This window comes from Anastrepha obliqua, chromosome 1, assembly GCF_027943255.1.
Source record: "Anastrepha obliqua isolate idAnaObli1 chromosome 1, idAnaObli1_1.0, whole genome shotgun sequence".
Lineage (NCBI taxonomy): Eukaryota > Metazoa > Arthropoda > Insecta > Diptera > Tephritidae > Anastrepha > Anastrepha obliqua.
Window position 1 is genome coordinate 81,245,466 of NC_072892.1, and position 23,071 is coordinate 81,268,536.

Below are 23,071 nucleotides of genomic sequence, written 5' to 3' on the forward strand. Positions count from 1 at the left end.
CTATAGTTACCTTATTTCAAATGGAAGCGCAGTTTGGTGATGACGTTCGCCTTGCTCATCAGATTCAGTTGGCAACTGTTGAGCGAGTTTTTCAAGATGCTGATGCAAGAGATGAATTTTGTATGACATATTAACCCCAATTTCAGCGAAAGCTGCCAACATGTTTGCAACAGATTGCCTGTAGTTTTCTTCACGTTCTTTACCCAAAAGTCCTTTGATGACTGCTTTCAATGCGAGCCATCCATTTAATTCTCGGTCTGTCAGAACTTGCTCAAAATCTTGACGACTCATTAGTTTCCGTATGTCGGGACCATTAACAACCCCTTCCTGAATTTTGGCCTTACTTAGTCTTGGGAAAATATCTTTCAAGCGGTTGAATACTGCTGGTCTTTTTGCGATACATTTCAAAAAATGCAATGCCAAGTTTAATGTGGAGCAACGGCAACAAAATTTTCATTTCAGGAACAAGACTTTCGTGTAGCCTATTGTCATTAGGCCATTTTCGCCCAATTCGACTACTCCAGTTATGTTGTTTGTACTGGTTTCTTCCTTTAATACCTTCTCCGTATCGTGAATCCCAATCGCACAAAAAACACGGATATTTTGGACGGCCAGATGCTGTTAAGCCTGTAATCAAGGAAACTACTTTGAGGTCGCAGCAAATGCGCCATTGGTGTTCGTTATATTCGACTACTTCCAGAATGTCTTTCAATTTATCGAAAGTTTCACTAGTGTCAGTGCTATACGCAATCGGAACAGAAGGCATTCTATTTGTCTTGTGCAAAAGCACAACTTTTAAGCTGATTAGTGAACTATCGATAAAGAGACGCCAATCATCTTTTTTATAGGTTAACCCTATCGCCTCCATTAACTTTTCAATATCGTTGCAATAAGCGAAATTTTTTGCATCATTGACATTGAAGAACTTTTGTAACTCTTTTTGGCGTTTTCGATATGCTGTTACTTTTGTACCTTTCGTCAGCAAATTATTTCCTTTCAAAAATGACGCCAGTCGTTCTGATTTTTTCTGAGTCAAACACAAATTTGCAACAATTCCATCCAATTGGTTTTGTGTTATTAGGATTGGGTCCTTTGATGTTTTATTTGATGTACCTTCACCAGGGTTGAATTCTGAGGAGAAATCCATGGGTGTGGCAGGGGTGGTTGTAGTACTGATACCTGTTTGAAGATCAGTACTTCGGTATGTTGGTACTGGAACGAATTCTGAGTGCGGTAATGGTAATTGGACACTTGACACTGCTACATAAGTTTTATTCTTTGTTTTCCTTCTATTCAAAGTTTTATTGTAGTTGGTACATCCATAGCAATTTTCTTCTTGATGTGGGCTATTATCTGACCAAATCATTGGTACACCAAAAGGCATAGCCTTCTTCTTTTCACTTTTCCATTGCATAAGAATTGAATAGCAATTAAAGCAAACTTTTTTAGGGGCATAGTTTACGTCATTGATAAACTCTTGCGAGAAATATTGTCTATAGATTTCCAAAAAAGAATCAGTCACATTGCCGCATTTTTCATCGCTTACTATGAAACGTCCACAAATATTACAAAAATGGTTCATTTTACATGTTGGTTCCGACATTTTTAATACAATATATATTATAGAATGTTTTTTTTTGTTAATTTTATGAAACTGATACACTTAACTTAAATCACTCAATAAATGAAATAGGTTCCAAAAGAATGAATAGCAAATTTTATCACGACCGAGCGAAAATTAAAAGACATCAGCTTCGGCTGAGTTTCGAGTCTTAACTGAATCTTTATTTTTAAAATTAGTTCGCATGCAACACAAATGTTTACAAATATTATTTTAATAGCTATTGATTGTTCCTGGAAATTCCCTTTCTTAATTGTATTCTGGGAATTTCCTTTTCCTTAATTATTTTTGGAGCATGCTTTCTTCTCGGAAAATCCCTTTTTTAATCCATACTTAGCATTTCCTTTTCTTTAATTGTTTTTGGAATGTTCCTAATTCTTGAAACTTCTCTTTTTAATTACTTCTACCAAAATCGATATTTATTTAATGGTTTTGGGGATTTTTAATTACTATGTGTTTACTAGGAATTTTGGGTTTTTTTACATTAGTTTTATGTAATGAATGTGTGTATATCGCACAAATTTTCGACTGATACTATATTTTTTTCCATGATATTTATGTCATGGATTGAAAACTATATTTTAGATAAGAAAAAAAGCGAAAAAAATGAGTTGCTTGCCAGATATTAAGAAATAATAAGGAAAACGTTAATTTTTCGAACATTTTGTGACTTTCGTCAAAGTAGCTGCCAAAGTATTTAATCCCGTAATTTTCTTTTCAAATTACATTTATTTAAGAAACTGAGAAGCATATTATAGACCACACAAAATGTAAAAAAGACTTAGTTTTGTTGAAAATATTTTCAAAAAACATGAAAAAAAAATAATTTTTCCAACATTTTGCCTCATAAGTACCATAAAAATTTTCGAAATCAATTTTTTCAAAAATTGTAATTATTGCACAGGTCTCTAGCAATAATTTGGCTTTTACAGATTGAAAAAATATCAATTAGTCGACGAGTTATAGCCAAAAAACCATATAAACAATATACTGAAAATCGGCATTTGACTGCAAACTTCGAAGGCCGATTAAAAAAAAATTCGAACTAACATAAACAAACGCCGCGATACGGGTCTTCTAATTTCGCCTCTATTTTCACCCGCCACTCTCAGAATGGACCTAACTTTTGCTAACCTGAATTTGTTCCACAGTGTTACACGCGCCAATATTTAAGTTAGTCATTTCTCACTGCTTAACCCGCGCGTTGTTGAATGAATTCTAGAAGTAGGTAACACTTATCCTTACTTATGTTGTAGTTCTCCCGAAGTTAAATGATGTAAATAATAATAAGTAAGTGTTAACCTCAATTTTTGAAAGTTGTGATAAAACAACCTGTAAGTTCGTAAAAAAATACATATTTACTTTATTGTAAACCATTTCCAATTGAATCAATCATTACTTTCGAAGATAAACTAACTTTTGAGGTCTTTTCGCCAAAATGATACTCCAGAAAAGTTCAAATGACTTTTCCATTATTATTAAGAATAATAGGCAGAATAGGTTCTTAAATCATTTCCACATGAATTAATAAAACGTAGGTGGAAATAGATTTACTTAATTATCATTAAGACACACACATATTAAAGGAGAAATAATGAAATAGTAATATATTTTGGTTTTTTTGTTTACGAAACCATTTATAAAAAGTAGTTGCAAAATATATAAAATAGTTGAAAAGCGGAAAAAATGTTATCGCTCGACTCAATGAAAATATTTTTCGAAATGTCATAGAATTATAGACAATTTTTGATAGTTTTATTATTGCTAAATATATTGATTAAAATAGAGTCAATTATTTTATTTTATAAAAAAATACTTTTTCAGCAAAAATGGAAATCGAAAAACAGTTTGAACGCATTTTTTTAATGAACATCAAGTACTTGAGATTGATATTTCAAAACGGATATCTTATGGGACTACAATTCTGGGTAACTGACACAACTATGTGAAATGACTTCGGAGCTCAAAAGGACAAGATCTAGAATTCTCCAACACTAGAATAATGGTATACTATTTTTGAAAATAGAAAACCAATAAATAACCAAGCTATTATAAAAACCATTACGGCGGTTTTAAAAGAACCAAAAAAAATTTTTTTAAATGCCAAAATCCTCTCAATATAAATTTTAATTACAGGAGTGAAGTTTTGCAAAGTTTATTTGTTTTGTACGGCGACGGACCAGGTCTAATATTCGCATTTCGACTTTTAGAGTAAAATTAATATTTTTTCATTACCAGGGGTATGCTCTCATAAAAAATTGAACTTCAATAGTCACATAGTCTATATTATATAAAATTTTCAGTTTTTTGCTTTATAAGTAAAAATAAAACTCAGGTGCCAATCATTACTCTTAAGAGAAAAAATATAAATCACATGATAGCCATTATTCCTGAGCGAAAAACATATAATTGAAATAATCATTTTGCTGCACGGGAAAACTAAAAACCAAATCAGAATTCGTCCCTCGATCAAAAATATAAAAAAGACTAAATCGTTATCCAAGAAAAAAAAAATCAAATATAATAAATAATTTTAATAAAAGAAATAGTCAGTAAATATAGTAGTTATACTTAAAAAATAAAAATCAGATAGTGATAATTCAATGTTTTAATGTATAATGATTACGATTCCTAATATTTATATACAATATAAAACAGGTTATCGGAAGATTTCATATAATCAGTGTTTGCATTAATTAATTCGTAGCAGCAATCTCTACGAAAACATTGCTCTGCTCTACTGCTCTGAACTTGATCAGATGAGTAGTGGAGCAGGTAGCTCAGAGCAATAGTCACTCAAATTTTAAGTGCTCTCTGTAGTTGGAGTACTAATAAAGATCTTGGAATCGACCGGAGCGCTGCTTCGGAAATTATTCATGTGTACTCCAATTACTGCTATTCCTTTCGCTTCTGTTGCTGTGCTACTATTCCCATAGCTGCTATAGGGTGGGCCATATAAAATTTGCTTTTTGAACCGGCTATAAAAAAAAACGAATCAATATTTTTTCAAATTTTTTTTTTTATTTCACATTTTCGATTGTTTTGGGCTCTCAGCTCCGAGGCGGTCAACTGATATCGGAATTTCGGCTGATTATTCGGTTTTCAAAAACGGTAGCCAAAAGTTCGAGTGTAACTTTGGCAGTGTGACAAGTTGCACCGTCCTGTTGAAACCAAATGTCTTCCATGTCATCCTCTTCAATTTTTGGAAACAACTCGTTGAGCATGTCACGGTAACGCTCGCCATTTGCTGTAACCGCGGAAGAAGAAGAAGAAGACTCACCACTTTGGAAATAGGTTTTCAATATTTCCCAATTTTGTTCAAGCGTATAGTGTCCCATTTCGCAAATGTCAAACCTTTAAGTAATTTATGAACACATTTGACATGTCATTTGTGTTACCATTATGAAAAAAATAGGTGGTTCAAAAATCAAACACTATATGGCCCACCCTGTATTTGAGCACTGTTCGTTTTTGCTTTTTAGATGTATTTTTATGCGTTTTTGCGGTGCCATATTGAAGACATTTCGAACAAATTATGTTGTTCAGGGTAGAAGTGTTGTTGAATACAACCTAAAATTATGTTTTTTATAGTTACTGAACCCTCCAAAGTTTCATGTTAAAACATATAAAAATGCCATACTTTATGCTATACTAACCTATTGATATCTGGACTATTTTTTATGGATTTATTTTTTTTATATGATTCTATAATTCTGAATACAGATAAACAAAGAACTATTCCTTTTTCAGAGTTTTATGAGAATCTTTTTCATTCCAATTTTGAGTCGCCGCCAGCTAGCCTAAATTTTCAATAGCATCAAAGTTTTTTTGTCGTCGCATTATTATATATACTCGGAGGTGTGCTATTGCCTGCCGTGGGGCGACCGCTATTAGGAAAAACTTTTTGGTCTTTCACCGAAATTCGAACCTACGTTCTCTCTGAATTCCGAATGGTAGTCACGCACCAACCCATTCGGCTACGGCGGCCGCTTATTACTCGCATTAAATTACAAATGCCGATAAGAAGGATATAAAAATCGACACTCTGTGAAAAGTGTTCATTGCGCGCTCAGGCCAACTTATGGTGTACAACGATGAGGCCAATTTTTGACTTAATGGCTACGTCAATAAGCAAAATACCTGTGTTTGGGCTGAAGAGCAATTCCAAGCCATCCAAGAGCAGGCGTTACATCCATTGAAAACAACAACAACATTTAAAACGAATTATCTTTAAGAAATAAAAAATAATAAATATTGTCCAATCAATTTGAATTTTTTTTTGCAGGGGCTGAGACTTAAAATGTCGCACGCATCATCCTACGAAATAAGTTATCAAATGATAAGGGTTCAAGAGGCAGGATCCCTGGCAATAAAATTGCATATCATTTCCGTGAACCCTTAAAAGGTGATATTTCTGTGTCTACGAACATAAAATCTTCGGAATAGCATAGACTAAATAGCACCAGAATCATACCTTGGATTACCTACAAATCGCATGGTGCAAGTATACGGAATTAGGGGCATTCTCTACCACAGATTACTATGCAATAGAGTTCCGCAGACATCAGAATAACTGCGTATAGATATCAATTATTTAAAGTTCGTCCGTAAGACATCAGCATTAGTCTTACTCACCGCAAGCTTCGACCCATCTATCGAACGATAGCGGGATAACCAAACTTGTAAATCTTTTTGAATTTTTCTGTTTCAGATAACTTTTACGTGCTAAATGGTGGCAACCATTTGACATGCAAAGACCAACAGAAATGTCTGTTAAATGAGTGAAAATAAACGCATTGAAATCAAGTAACCGTACCTTAAAAATGTAATCATTCATTCTCTTACAAAACCCATATAAACAATACAAAAAACTTCAATAATTTTTTTTATTTCAAAATTCTTAATCAGAATCTTCAGAAAATTCCGATTTTGCGATTGTATATCTCTTTAAATGATGGATTTGGATGTTTCCTTCCAAATAAAAAAAATTGAGCTTTTATTATATTGAGAAAATGCTTTAGTTATTTAACGCAAACAACAACTTAAAGACTCAGCATGCGTTAAGCCAACAGTAATAATAATATTTTATAAATTTGTATGTATTTCTTACTTATTTTCTCAATCTGTGAACCCAACCAAATGCCCCTTAAAATTCTAAAAATGTTTTAAGAAACTTATGCAAGGAAAAGTGAAATTTACACGTACGTTGCTAAATTTTTGAAATCTCGACGCTTTTATTCATTTAAAATAACTTTTTAACAAAATTCCTACCTCACTATTATTTTTGCCAACAATTTGTATGAATACGTCTACTGTGAGTCGATGCATTCATAATGTTTGTATGCAAATATGTATGTTCTGGTACTTTCCTTCCTATTAGCTTTATTTGCTGTAAATAAATACTTCACGAGAATCTCGGGTAAAAGTGTCAACTTGAATGTGTGCTGTTGTGTTCATATACGAACCGAGGTTGATACTGTATGGAAAGAAAGGTTTTAAAGTGTGTGTAGCTGTAGCTGTTCAATAGTTTGTTTTAATACATGCATATGTATGTGTGTATGTAAGTGAAGAAAAATTATAGGGATATCTATCCCCGCAAGAAAATCAGCTTGATCTGAACTGGCTCCTTTTATTTATATGTATAAAAATAAAATGAGATGAACAGAAATAAAGTTTTCAATTTGTTGAGAACTAATTCAAAACAACAAAAATCCATACGCGTATTATTTATGGTACATGTTTTCATTCTTGTGGCTGTCCTGTCTGGTCTCGTAGTACCCCAACCAGCCAAACTAATTTTGGAAGACCTTGTTGACAGTTTCTGGTTCTGCCTTAAGACTATCTGTAATTTTCTTTTTCTTAACTCTGGATTTTTGCATAACATCGAACTTTCAGGAAACTCCACAAAAATTCGTCACTAATGATTAACTCAACGCTATTCAAAAGTTGGGCAATTATTCTGCTTCCACGGTAGTTTGGTAGTTTCGAATTAATGGATTTTCCTGCTGGGTAATGAGTCACTGCGCTACATTCTGTGTGCGTGAACTCGAGTGGCTGATATTGAGACGCAATGGCGCGTATGAAAGTGTAATGTGCGGATTAATTGTACATTTGCTGCCTTTCATTAAAGTTTATTTTTATATCTGACTTATGTTTTTATTTTGCGCTTCGTAGCTTTGCCGTAATTAAGCTAATGTTCTATTTTACAATTTGCTTTAAGATTTTATAAAATTTAGCTCTTCTCATAACATAAAATGTTTGTATGTGCATGCATGCACCCCAAAACTATACTTAATTAAAAGCAAACGTTAATGTGTGACTAAATAGGGGTAGTAGCACAATCGTTGGTGTTACATACACACACACACATTTGTTCAGTCAGCATAGTAGATAGATAGAAAATTAAAATGTACAACAAAAAGTGTTTTTTTGATTAATGCATCGATCCACGTACATACATATATATACACATATACCTATGTATGTACAGACGCGCAACTAGGATTTTTTAAGGCGGATTAGGTCGTGGTTTTGTGAAATAATATAAAGCAAGTAAATATTTAGAAGTTTCATGCAAACTTTGTTTATAAAAAGTGAGAAAATTAATAATAAAAAGAAAAAAATAATAATACAAAAAAAATAATATATATATTTTTCAATAAAAATAAATTAAATCCAAATAACATTGAAACAAATAGAGATATTTAGTGGCATGAAAGTAAAAATATATAAAATTTGATTTCGATTATTTACATTTTACATTCTTTCCACCGTGATAATTTGAGCCTCTACAGATATAAATAAGTGTTACCCCACTCAACCGGTCTTCCGAGGTCATACTTTCAGCCTCTCACTTGATAAGAGCTAAATATATTTTTTCTGTTTTTGTGTCAAATTCCTTTTCAGCCTTTCTTCGGACTTCATATTGCAAAATATCATCAATAAGTTATCACTACAAAAAATTATCAAATTTTTATTTTAAGCATTATCGTCAAGCCCCGAAGTATTATAGGGAAAATCTGTATGAAAACCCATGATTCAATAATAAAAGGTTTGCTCAGTAAGCAGCTTTCTCATTCCCTCTTGACAAATCGGCTCCCTTAGCAAGACACTGGGTTGCTAGCTCTAGAAATTTTAACTAAAATTGGAGGAAAAGTAAAATTTGTAGAAAAAACATTTCATTTTCAAAATGGACTGCTTACGAGCAACAACTCGCTCAAGAGTTTTCATCGGTATATTCAGGACTATGGTAGTATGACATGGAATACATACCGCTTAAGTCAGGACATGATAGAGTATTTGACGCAATCCGAGATCGAGATGGAGAATTTACAAAGCTTTATTTCCTATGATGTGATGATTTAAACGGAACTCATGGTTTACAAAGAGCTGACGTTTGCTAAAGAGTTACAGCAGGGAGAATTATTGGATAGTCCCGACGGAATCGATTGCATTGCAGACCTCATTATAAAACAGTTGGCAGAACTTGTTTCCAATGAGCCCACCTTTCTATGGATGGATGAAGTGTCCAGAGGGGGCTTAGAAAGGCACAGTACCAGTATGAAAGAGCTTCTAATAAAAAACCATCTACCGGAATCGGCTTAAAACTGTAGGGCCTTCCAATTCTGGAACGCGCGCTACAAATAGGAGGAGGATCTCGGCGAAACACCTAACAGAATTGTACATGCCAATTATTTATTTATTTTTAACAAAATAGTTTCATATTGGCGAAACTTCGCGATTGGTTTTAAATTTAAAAATTAATTCACAAAATAAAATCTTGAGTTATGTGAAATAATTTCTTGTTTTAATATTAGACTTGGCAATTTCCGCTAATCACTTCAATCTATACCATTATTTACATTGAAATATTATAATTATTAAAATTTATAATATTTTTTAAGCCTTTCGCAGTTTGTTTCCATTTAAGTAACAAAATACTATTTTGCTACCATTTTTACCAAAAAGTTTTTAGTTTTTTCCTTTTTATGCACCTTCTTAAATACAACCTTTTGTAAGGGAGTGTCAAAATTCGAATGCCACTAGTGAGCAAACCTTTAATAATTGAATATTGATTAAGGGGTTAGAAGTAGTCAGAATTTTCAAAAAATTTGATTTTTTTTTTGCATTTTCTTAAAGTATAAAAAAAAAAGCTTCGATCAGGCACAAGATTATCTAAAACTAATTTCTCTTGTCCGATTGATTTTAGATGGATATCCAAGGACTTGTGATGATCACCGCGAGGGACTTCTAGAGAAACGGGCTCCCCACAAACAGCAATAACTTTTACAATTATTATTTTTTTTTTGAAATTTTGCTAAAGTCAAGTCGAAACATGATGTATTAATGCTAAGTTTTTATTTTTGTAAAATAAAGCAATTGACTAGCAAAAAAAAAATTATTGAAAATCACCATATTTTTTGGAGCCTCTTACTATCTCTAACCTCTTAATAATAATAGGCATCTTCTATTCGCTACATAAGGACACTGGCTAACGCTTGGCGAAAAGCAGAGGCCCATATTTAATAGATACTAATCATGTATTTAAACCAAATTTGGACGAAATTAATGCAGCTGAAAGAAAATAAAATAGCCGTTTAGTTTTTTTTTATGGATTGGTTGCAACTTTAAAATTTAACTAGTTTTCGAGATAACGCATTTGGTGTAAATTTCTTCCCTTTTTTTCCTTCTAGTTGTATATAGGTGTATATGCGCATCCAAAATAAAAACTTAATTACTATTATATTTACCAAATTTGGTTATATTTTCTGTAATTATTATAATAATTTGTCTCCTAAATACTTTATAATCAACGTTATTTGCTCTATCATTGCCGATTGAAAATGGATTAGTTCAGTTGCCAAATAAAAATGCAGCAACAAGCGTGTTACTATTTCATTCGCAAGTCTAAAGCTAGAACTCCAGACCAAAGCTCATAGCGATTCTTATAGCTGAATAAAGCGCTGAAAACTACAGCGCCCGCAACGCTTGTTATGGAGTTTTAGCTTATAACACGTTCACATATAAGTAGATGATCTACTTTTTCGCGCTTAACTCAAAATCTGTAATCAGAAAGCGCGATGGCCCATACAAAATTTCTCTCCCAAAATCTGAGATTATAAAATAATCCCGGATAATAACGATGCTTATTGACATACAACCCTGTGTTTTCTGTGTTATCGATAATTACGAAAGTAAGGAGAAACATCAAAATAAAAACTAAATAAAATGGATGCCGGCAAAGCAAATAGAGCTGTAAACATAATTGTAAAAAAATTTTTGTTAAATATTATTAATTAGGGAGTCATTTTACAGAAAAAAGCGTGTGTCCATAAACGTTTTGTCCTCTTATTACTTACTATAAAATGTAACCTCAGTAAACGTCTCATACGGATTTCCTCCAATTGTTTATTATTAGCAGCCAATCGCGCAATTAAATTAGCTATTCCTTCTCCTTGTATTTTCTTCATATCATTAATAATAATTAAAGAAACCAAAAACACCGAAATATTCAGACAAAATAATTTCTATGAAGAAAAACCTCTCAAGCAGTATTGACAGCTGATTGTAGATTTTGCAGGTAATCTGCCATATGTGAACGGGTAGATTAATTTGGTGGATTTATAGGTGATATGTGCATATGTGAACGTATTATTAGGTGCTTGGCATATTATCTATGCATGTCATATTTAGTGATTATCGCCTTGATTGAAGTACAAGTATTGTTGTTTTCTTTGATCGTACGCACGTGCAGAAAACATGTACGGGACTTAAATTATAAAAAACGTTAACTTTGTGTCGAGAGTCATATTTAGTGATTATCGCCTTGATTGAAGTACAAGTATTGTTGTTTTCTTTGATCGTACGCACGTGCAGAAAACATGTACGGGACTTAAATTGTAAAAAACGTTAACCTTGTGATCGTACGCACGTGCTCTCGACACAAAGTTAACGTTTTTTATAATTTAAGTCCCGTACATGTTTTCTGCACGTGCGTACGATCAAAGAAAACAACAATACTTGTACTTCAATCAAGGCGATAATCACTAAATATGACTGCCGAATTTAAATCTATACAAAATCTAATCAGCTCAATATTTATTGAGTATTTATAAATGCATGGAAGTACGATAGTCACGTGTAAGTTGTGAGTCGACTTCTCTCAGTGATCAGTTGAACATGAAGGGGCTATTAGTGCTCTGCGGCTTTTTAGGTAAGTATAAGTGGTACATTTAAAGTTATTAGAAAACTTCCCGGATTCTGAATGAAAGATTAATCCATTTTTAAACGTTTGAAAAAACTATTACCGATTTTAGTCAAGGACGTTGAAACTCCTAAACTTTCAGTCAGTTAAAAAAAGTGATGTGAAAAAAGTGCATCTGTTTCTGTGAAAGAGACATCTTTACGAGTTTATGGAACCTTCAAAGGTAGAAAGTGACTGTGCACCAGCGATAAACGGTTCACTAGACCGGGCTGGATTACTGAGGTGGCAGTCCTTGGTCGGAAAAAAACCGAGTTATTACTGTAACGTATAACCGGCGGTCATGGGAACTACTGTGCAGCAGTAGTCGCATCTGCTCAATAATGGTCTCATTCGATCACTCAATCGTTGCGGTTGCAATTAATGGTATCTGGTTTCCTGTGACGGTAATCACCAGATACGAGTTTCTTCCTTATCTCTCCTGCAAGTTTAACTCGCTTATTGAACTATTTTATGAATTCGTATGCAATATATGTACAGTGATGTGCGATGAAATAGAGACCCCTTCAACCAAAGTTTTCAAATCAACAGGTTTTCCAAAATAAGACTGATGATACACTTTGTTTATTTATTTTTATGCAGTGCTAACATGTTGAAATAATTTAGCGAAACCAATACAGTGGTTCATGTCAAAGAAATAATATAAAAACTAAATTTTTAAATAATATAAAAATTAAAATTACTAAAATAGAACCGAACGTCAGAAATTCTTATCGATAGAGTCCTGAGTTCTTAACAATAATGGGTCCATTCCACTATTCAAAGCAAAGGCTCGTTAGACCCCAAAACGACGGGCGACTACTTTTTGAGGAAGATATTCAAACCAGAGATTTCGTAAATCTCTAATCCCGTCAACAAGCACACCACAAACTGGAGCAGAAGCTCGTCCTAAACTCCTGACAAAGATATGTTGTGTACAACACAGATAGATTGCAAGTGGAATTTTGGCAGTTCGCTCCTTAATTTGTTTTGAGAGTTGAGTTGCGGTCTTTTATTATAACATAATTTTATTTATTATATTTTTTCTTTTTTAGTAGTATTTTTTTTCCTTTTTTTTGTAGTTTTTAATAGTATGTTTTAAATTCTTCTTGAAAAAAGTTCATAATGCGAAGAATATTTCTTTATATGTGCGTAGGTGTATGCATGGCACACATTTTTTAATACCAATTGATTTTCTATTTCAAAGCTACAACATGCGCGCTTCCTTTACGTCAAAACGCTCTGGATACAGTCGATGCTGAAGTCACAGATAATGTTCGTTTCTACCTTTACACTGCTTCAAATCCGGAAGAACCGCAAGAGCTACGCATTGACAATAAGGACTCGGTACAAAAATCACTATTCGACAAAGGCCGTCATACAAAGTAAGCATTCCGTTACTTTTATAAAATAGCTGATATTGTCATAAAGCATATCCATCTTTCAGAATCTTGATTCATGGCTGGGGTGGCTCATATACGACTTCACCAAATGGCGTGCTGCATCGAGCATATTTCACGCAACAGGATTACAATATAATTTCAGTTGATTGGTATCCCTATGCCAAATTGAATTACATATCTGCCCGTGCGAAGGCGCCCATTGTAGGCGAAAATATTGCCGAGTTATTGGATTTCCTACATGAACAATTCAACTTAAACTATGACAAAGTGGTGGTGATCGGCCACAGTTTGGGTGCACACATCGCAGGCTTTTGCGGCAAGAGCGTAAAGCGTGGGAAGATTGCTGGGATTGTAGGCTTGGACCCAGCTTCTCCGCTTTACAGCTATAATAATCCTGAAAGTCGTCTCTCCAGTGATGATGCCAAGTTTGTGATAAGCATACATACAAACAGCAATTTTAAAGGATTCTCAGAACCCATTGGCGCAGCGGCATTCTATCCGAATTGGGGTCGCATACAACCAGGTTGTGGTTTAGATTTAGATGGCGTGTGCTCGCATGCACGCTGCATATCTTTGTATGCGGAAGCTTTACGCGGATACGGATTTGTGCCAATGTACCAATGTGGCGATTATGATGATATTTCATCGAAAGGTGGCTGCACCCAAATTGTAACTCAAGTGAAACTGGGTGATCCACTGCAGATTGATCAAAGAGCTGGTATATATTATTTCACAACAAACTCAGAATCGCCATTCGGAGTATTGGGTGATAGAAGCGGTAATAATGAAAGTATTGAATATGTTGTTAACGTTCCTGAAGTATAATCTAATAAATGTTTTACTGGTAAAGTCTCTCTTAAGTATGTTTTAGTTAAAATAATTTCATGTTTGCCGTCAACTAATGCGGAAGCATAAATTTTTACCTTTTATCGCCTAGGCAGGCGGTGGCGTTAATCTGACTTAATTTAGAATTATCTCAGGCAACTGAGACAACTATCTTAGTGCAACTGATGCGGATTGATAACTAGACTTATGGTGCTCACACCCACCAACGGAAACGTACGCCCGTATCAGCTGACACTATAAAACCAATGCCCGTATAAATCAATTCTCACCAACGTCCCGTTCCGTAGTATCGTAGATCGTTGTTTCATCGTGTCAGTTGATACGGGCGTACGTTTACGTTGGTGAGTGTGAGCACCATTAGCGGATAGCGGAATTTCAGCACTGCCGAGAAATAACAGTTAAATCTATTGTGAATGAAAAATAATTAAACTTTCAAAGAGATCAAGAAACTGGCATTACATCCAGGTTTGCACTAACACTTTCGAAATTACATCAATTGTTTTGATATTTCAGAGCAGCTTGAAAATTAGATTTCGGTGATGCCGGTCTTCGGAATATCCATATATGCATATAGATACTCATGGCGTAAAGACAGCGATAGTTTAGCGTATAAGAGATGCATGGGACGAAGGAAAATGTACACCCATATTAAATATTATGCTTCTTTTTACACAGATTTTCTACCGTTTATCCACTGGAATTAGGCACTTCAGCTGTCTTTGATTTTTTTTTAATTTAATTTTTTTTAATGTACCACGATTAAGGCAGTTGCCTGATTCATTTTATGTTATTTTATAGAAAATCGGTTTAACTTCGTACCATATTTTCGGTCTAGATGACACGAATGATATTTAGAATAATTTAAAGCTTCTCAAAACATATGTATTTATATGTATACTACGAAAACATGTCATTGAAGATTTTATAATGCAAATCATGAAAGAAATAGTCATAAGTATGTCTGAATACTTATTTTATTTTAATAGTGCCCTTAATAGTAAGCTGTACTCGCACATTGTGATGAACTTATACTAGTATAAAAATTTTAATTGAAATTATACCAAAACATATACAAACACATACATGTGTACATACATACAGTGATATTCTAGCGAATCCTCAATAAATCTAATTAGTGGCAGAATCCATTGTTGAGCCGGTCCCACTCAGCACACCAGTAACACCCAATAGTGTCTCTCCAATAGAGTTAACTGGATTGACATCTGTCCCAAGACCTACCCCAATAGCACCTGCAAGACCCATGCTGGTACTAGTGCCAACACCATCTGTAACTACAGGTGCAGGAATTGCGTTGCTAGTGTCCACAATACTCCGACTCAATGCTGCAACGTGGGTCCGCATATGCGCATTCAAGCGTCCCGATTGTGCAAACGTTTTGCCGCACACTTTACATTCGTGTTTACGATCTTTAGAATGTAATTTTTTATGCACGCGAAGAGACTTCTTTCTTTGATATGTTGAACCGCACATGTCGCATGCAAATGGTCGTTCAGTGCTATGTGTTACCGCATGCACATTTAGATCGTGGAAACTGTAAAAAGCTTTGCCACAAACATCGCATTTTGCAGGTCTTTCACCGGTGTGTCGGCGCATGTGTGCTTTGTATACCCCGTGGTCGCGACAACGTCTTCCGCATATCTCACAAACTACTGGTCTTTCGCCTGTATGGCGCAACATATCGCACCCTAAATACAAAAGGGTCACAACTCAAAATGTGTCTTCTGCTCAAATATGAACGAGACGTTATCAATAAAACGGTCCGCGGATGACATATGGCAAAAATACATTTTTTGTTTTTTGGTAGGAATGTTATAAGCTTACATGACAAATTTCAGCGTGATATGTCACATAGTTTGTTTTCTGTTCTATTGTAAACAAGTCAAGCTCGAGTGTGGAAAATTTTGAGTTGTGACCCTTTTGTAAAGGGTGTTTTTTTTAGAGGTTAGGTTTTCAAGTTGGCACTACTTTTTTCGTAGATGGTCTTTTTGACAGCTGTCACTTGATTTATGCTCAGTTTGGTTTGCCATTTCATAATGAATAGACTTACACCTGAACAACGTTTGCAAATCGTGCAAATTTATTACGAAAATAATGGTTCGGTTCGCGCGACGCATCGAAGAAAATTTTGTTCAGCGATGAAGCTCACTTTTGGTTGAATGGGTATGTCAATAAGCAAAATTGTCTCATTTGGAGTGAACATAATCCACAAGCCATTGCTGAGACGCCGTTACATCCTCAAAAAGTCAATGTTTGGTGTGCTCTATGGGCAGAGGGAATCATTGGTCCATATTTCTTTAGAAATGAAGCCGGCCATAATGTTACAGTCAATGGAGAGCGCTATAGAGCCATGATTAATGACTTTTTCGTGCCTGAATTGGACGATGTTGATGTGGACGACCTTTGGTTCCAACAAGACGGCGCTACATGCCATACAGCCAACGCAACAATCGATTTATTGAAGGAAACTTTTGGTGAGCGCATTATCTCGCGCCGTGGACCTGTGGCGTGGCCTCCAAGATCGTGCGATATAACACCGCTGGACTATTTCTTGTGGGGCTATGTGAAATCGCTTGTCTACGCAGATAAGCCCGAGATGATTGACGTCTTGGAAGAGAATATTCGGCGCGTTATTGCTGACATACGGCCCCAATTGCTGCAAAAAGTGGTCGAAAATTGGGCCTCTCGGCTGGAATTTATTCGAGCCAGCCGCGGCGGCCACTTGCCCGAAATCATTTTTAAAACATAATGGCAAACCCTTATCTTTATAATAAAGCTAAATTCTTGGCCATAACATTAAATTATATACGTTTTATTTCTTCTTGAAAACCTAACCTCTAAAAAAACACCCTTTATTTAGGGTGCGATATGTGCTTTTAATTCTTTATCTGTGAAGAAGTCGTTGCCACATTCCTGACACTTGTGCGCCTTTATGCCGGTGTGTCGTATTTTATGTCGTTGCAGGTTACCAGTTTGAGAGAATTTCTTGCCACAAATGTCGCACACAATACCAGTATGTTTCCATTTCTGCGCACGCAAATTCGGATACTTTTTCCCCCGGGCCCGGAGTTTTCAGAGGGGCCCGGACTCGAGATTATACGTATTTATATGAATTAGACATAATTGGAAAGGGCCCGCATTTGCAATTTTCCCCCGGGCCCGGATATGCTCCCTACGGCCCTGGCGATATGCTTAGGACCGTGCTACCAATTTGAAGTAGGAATATTTTTTTATTTACAATTTTAGTTTGGGGAAAGTCATCGGTAGATGACTGTAGTGATCGATATCTCGTAAAGTATGAATCAAACAATCAAAAGTTTATGCTCGTTTTCAACGTGACATTTCACACTAAAAAAATTATTTTACTGTTTTTTATTTGTTCCATTCAGTTGTGAGTTACAGGGTGTCAACAATGGAAGTCAACAAAGAGAAAATTCGGTACATTTTACAGTTTTTCTTTAATAAAGGAGAAAATGCAAGCCAGGCAGCTGAAATTGTGAATGGTGTTTATGGTACCGATACTAAAATAGCTAATTACGTGCAATTTTGATTTCGTTGACTCCATTCAGGCATTTTTCGATGTTAAAAATGCACCTCGCACGGGCTGGCCCGTCCTCGAAAATGTCGATAAAATCACAGAAATAATCGAAGTTAATCGATATGTTAGTAGTTGTAGCATCGCCCAGGGGCTAAAGATCGATCATAAGACAGTTTAAGCCATCGATCATAAGACAGTTTAAGCCATCACAATTGTATGCGCTGTATACTTCAGGTGAACTACTGTTTGCCAAAACGAAAATAATGGAAATTAAATGCAACGTTGGATTCAAGGCGATTTTTTTGTTTTATTCACTACATCCTAGGTGGTTGGTGAATTGAAAGCAGCTATTGTATAATTTTTTTATGAGAAGTGTTATCCTTTTGGGGGTTTGAACCCAAGCACCCCTTTTTGATTGTATATATCGATGGTTTTCGAGAAAAGCGACACAACTCAAAATTAACTCAAATTCGGAGTTTTGCCGTTAAAAGCAAAAATCAACTACAGAGTTTATATATTTTTATCTGGAAAAGCGTCATAAGCGAATCTTGAAGCAATTCTGAGAGATGGCGTTAGTGTCGTTTTGTAAGGTGATCGAATTGGCGCATCAATTATCTAGAAAACTGACCCACCGCAGTATTTTGTATTTTTGAATTATGTCACTTTTCTCGAAAACCATCGATATGCTTATGTATATAAGTACGCAAATAAAGTTCTTTCCCGAAACTATGCATTGATTTGTAAGTATACGTTAAGTAAGTATGATATGTAGATCTTCCCGGACTTTTTGTGTTCAGGGGGTAGCACCGGACTAGTCGTTTGTCTGCTACACGAATCAAGTATTCAATTTATTTCTATATTTATATGGTAGAGCGGATATTTTTCTGCTTACTCTTTCTTTGCCTTTCCTATTTTTGACATATTTGTTGTTTCTTCAGCTCAATAAAAGTTGAAGGAGATTGTATCAAAAGTCTCGAAGGTACTCAAAACAGAAAGTACGTATTTTTTCCTGCACATTATGTTCGATTAATGGCAGAATAGTTGACATATTGGTATGCATATTTTATGGTCAGTTAAACGAATTATTTGCCTTCTAACAGGTACTAAGTGTACATAAACGCACATAAAACAGAGGAAACGACTCCTAAGTGAGTATAAGGTGAAAAACAAAAAGAAGCCCTTTGAATTTCCAGGAAAATGTCAGTTGAACTGAATTTTCAGAATTAGAGCTTGGACTGATCAAGTAAATGAATCAAACCCGTACGAAAGTTGCCAAATTATAGCTTTTGTAAGGACACATTGAAGCACCGTTAAAGATTTTAGATTAAGATTTTATATAAAAAAATTTGTAATAGCTTTTTTTTTAATTATTTTCAATATATTTTCAAAAATAAACATGACTTGTGTAAAAAGCATCTCATAAAAATCATCCGCCGTTCGTAGACAGCATAAAACTGTAGGTCCTTCTATTTGTAGAAAAACATCAATATGCAAAAGAATAAATAGGGTGTAAATATGTATGTATATGAAAACAATACCATTAACAATGAAAACAATAACATTAACAACAACAAAAACAAACAATCAAGAAGAAGCTTAGGATTGAAGAGCTAAGGCAAACCCCTACAATCAAAAGGGGTTTAAAAACTCATACCTCTCCCCAGGGATGAATGGAGAATGCTCACGGGCATTCCCATAGGCCACTGCAGACTCCAATGTATCTTCGTTAAAGCGCGGAGATGGTTGAGACATCTCGCCCAACTGCAGTCAGAGATACGCTCAATACAACACAGTTATCCTGAGTTTAATAAGGGAACTAGGTCTGGATGAGGTACTGTGATAAGGTGGAAGCGCGAGCTTCGAAGTAATCTAATAAAAAGAACCTTTTGCTTTGGATTGAATTGTATATTTTTTCTTCTTTACAAAATGTTAAAATTTTTCCCGATATTTATACTTTCTGGGTTGTACCACATTCATAATTATTTTGTGTACCACTACTGCGATCGGTATTTGAATTATTGTAATTCTTTTGCTTTGTTTTATATTTTCTTGATGCAGTGGATAGAAGAAGAAATGCTATAGTTCGCATGTTAAACACAAAATTTTGTGGAAATTAGGAACGCCAAAATAAAAACGCCGTATTAAATTTATGCATTAGTATCAAATGGTATTTAGTTGTTTTGTATTTAAATGGTTACCCTACTCATGCCCAATAAACAGGAGAGGCGTAGGTGACAGTGGTGTTATTCGCAAGTCACGTAAAAGTCAGTTCCCCCAGACTGCCGACAAGATATCATTAAGAGGTAATGTACGAGTATATAAACATGTACAAAATCTAAATTTCAGAACAAGAGCCATTCCTTTTTTGAAAAAAAAAAAAATTAATTAATTAAACTTTTATATATATGGATCACTACTTATATATAAAACCGCTGATAAAGGGACATAGTTTTAGTGTATTGATTCCTGATTGACATTGGAGTGCCGGAGTAAGTGCTAGTGAAACTATGAGTCGAGAGCAGGACAGAAGAGCTGCGATACTAGAGTCACTTCGCACCGGAAAAAGCCCTAAAGAGATAATTGAGTGGTTTGGTTACAAAAAAACGCAAGTTGTTAAACCCTGGATGGACCCCGTGGCTGCTGGAAGAGAATATGTGTTTCAGCAGTACTCCGCACCTGCTCACAAGGCCAAGAAGACTCAGGCCTGGCTCCAGAATAACCTACCCTACCACTGGTCACCAGATTTTTGGCCACCTTCAAACCCAGACTGCAATCCTCTTGATTATTACGTGTGGGGCACAGGACGCTCTGAAGACAACCATCGAGGAAGTGATGACCACATTGGACAAAGAGGACGCTTGTGGGCGCTTTAGGTCCCGGCTGGAGCAGGTAATAGCACGAGATGGAGGTTACATTGAATAATTTTCAACTATGATATGTGTACTCACAATATACAAAGTTAAGTGCAAATAAAATTATTTTTGTATAAATATCCAATAGTTTTGTTTTTAACTTCAACATTCCGGATTTACCTCCACGGCCCTGTAGATCACTAAGGGAGAAATAATTTCGAAAAGCTTAACTTGCTCCAACTAATCGGTACACCCATCAGAGAAATTTGCCGATTGCAAAGGGTCAAAAGGGATGGAGTGAAAAATAAAATTTCGGCAAACGTATCGAATTGGTTCATTCAATACGTAATTTCCTTTACATGGCTTTAAAAAGTGTTTGTACTCGAGAGGGAATATTAAGTTTAACTTCTGTCAAATGAAATGCACTCTAAGCCAAAATGCTTAATCAATTGTATGTCCAGCATTTTTCTGCGACAAGCTAGAGTGGGAGGATTGATTAGCTCTAAGCAACTAGTAGAAAGGAGATCATAAAGCGAATCCGGCACGTCGCAAAGCTTTCTAAACTTATTCGTGCTAAAGAGTAGTCAATATAAAATAAAAGGTATTTCTGTCATCACGTAGGCTCTATATTTGCCTACTAACTTTCTTATTATGCCAACATTTTAAGTTTCCATTGAATAACTTCCTTGAAAACCAAATTTAATAAAGAAAGTAAATTAAATTATTGATGCCTAGGGTTTCTAAAATTTAACAGCAGGTAAATGTATTAGTTTGTAGACCAAATTTGTATTTTGTATTTTTTAAAGTGAATGCAAATATATTTACATATAATATATGTATGTATGTATGCATATGATAATTGCTCACACAGGTGATAACCACAGTACAGCGTAAACCATAGCAAATTAATTTCAAATTTGCATAACAAAAATAAATGAGAAAAGGCTTATTGACATTACTGACTCTATTTCAGATTAAAATCTATACTAATTTAAGCAAACAAACCGCAAAGCAGCGAAATATTTGTGTTTGTTATTTGTTGTACGCGTATTCACTACAAAAAATGTACGGCAGTTAATTGAAAAAATAATGCAAATCAGCGTTTCTGTTAATGGAACACATAAAATGAATAAAAGTCAAAATAACAAAGGCGTGGACATTTAAATATCTATCAAAATGACGAACGGTATTAGAAAAAACACATTTGACGTTTTTGTTAATTCATGTTTCTGGCTAAAATTTATAATATAAATACATACATTATTTAAACACACCGCGAAAAATAAATGACAGCAAATTCTTCGCTTTCGAAATTCGTTGAAAAGCAGTGTATGTACGGTCCGGAGAATACGGCGGATACTGAAGGACCTCCCATTCGAGCTCTTGGAGTGTGGCTTTGACAACTTGTGCAACATGGGGCGTGGCGTTGTCGGGATGGAGTATGGCTTGACCATCTTGATGAGGTATTTTCAATCGAATAGCCTCATTCACGAGGTGGAGCTGGGCAATGTAGAACTCCTTGTTGACCGTGGCATTCTTTTCGAATATTTCCCAGTGCATCATGCCCTCTCAGATCCATCATACACATATCATGATCTTCTTTGTATGAAGATCCGGCCTGACTCTCGGCTTTGGCGTATCTCCTGGAGCCACCCACTCTTTTCAAGCTGACTTTCTTTGTTTTTTTGTTGGCGTCGTGAGGCACCCAGACCCCCAATTTTTCGGTAAGTCCCATTGAATGAAAGTGATTGAGAAGCGTTTTATGATCGCAGTTCATTTTTTTCGCCCATTCACGACTGGTTTGGCGACCGTTCTCCTTTAAAAGTGATTTCAGACGTTCTTCATTGTATTCAGAAGGTCTTCCGCTGTGGAACGTATCGTTGTCATCAAAGTCACCCTATTTTGAACTTTACAAACTATTTCTCTGCTGTAAACTCACCGATGACACCTTTCCTATACGCGTCGTAAATGTCCCGGCCTGCTTGGCATCTTTTTGACCTCGATGAAAAGCAAAGAAAATCAGGTGTCGAAATTGTTGATTTTTGCTTCCTGGGTATTCCATTTCTAAAACTCAAAACTAAAAAAAATTAAATAACTCAAAAATAGAATTAACAAAGTTTTGTAGAGCAGAGAGAGTTCTATCGAATGAATACTTACCCTTTGCCAAACAGCAAACAAATCGTTGTAAAATAAAAGAAAATATAAAAACATTATGCACTTATTCCGCAATTAATTGGCATGAAAAAAGGTGTTAAAATATCGAAACTCTCAGTGAATATAATTATTGATTTGCTTAAAAGAAGCTCGTAAAATTTACGAGGGGTTGAGAAGTATGACGCCAAAAAAGCAGTTGAATGGGGCAGTCTATACGTTATTCATATCTAAAGAGATGGAAGGAACTTTAGATGTATTTGCTGAAAATAAGGGACGATCTGTTTTTCATTCCACTAAATGTTTAATTGTTCCAATTTGATTTGGTTTTAATTTAATTTCATTAAACAAATTTTATTTTCGTTTTATTAAATATAATTTTCTTAGAACATTGAAATAATT

The 23,071-nt window shown here is 34.9% G+C and overlaps 2 protein-coding genes across 2 annotated transcripts in view; one reads left to right on the forward strand and one right to left on the reverse strand.

The window, feature by feature from the left end:
• Positions 1–23,071, reverse strand: part of LOC129235637 (uncharacterized) — a 181,604-nt gene that overhangs the window by 38,723 nt on the left and 119,810 nt on the right. The gene's annotated exons all lie outside the window — the stretch shown is intronic.
• LOC129235555 (phospholipase A1-like) lies at positions 11,749–14,100 on the forward strand. The gene is made up of 3 exons (XM_054869459.1): positions 11,749–11,834; positions 13,069–13,246; positions 13,309–14,100. The coding sequence occupies exons 1-3, from the start codon at positions 11,801–11,803 to the stop codon at positions 14,087–14,089; spliced, it is 993 nt and encodes a 330-aa protein (XP_054725434.1). The 5' UTR covers positions 11,749–11,800; the 3' UTR covers positions 14,090–14,100.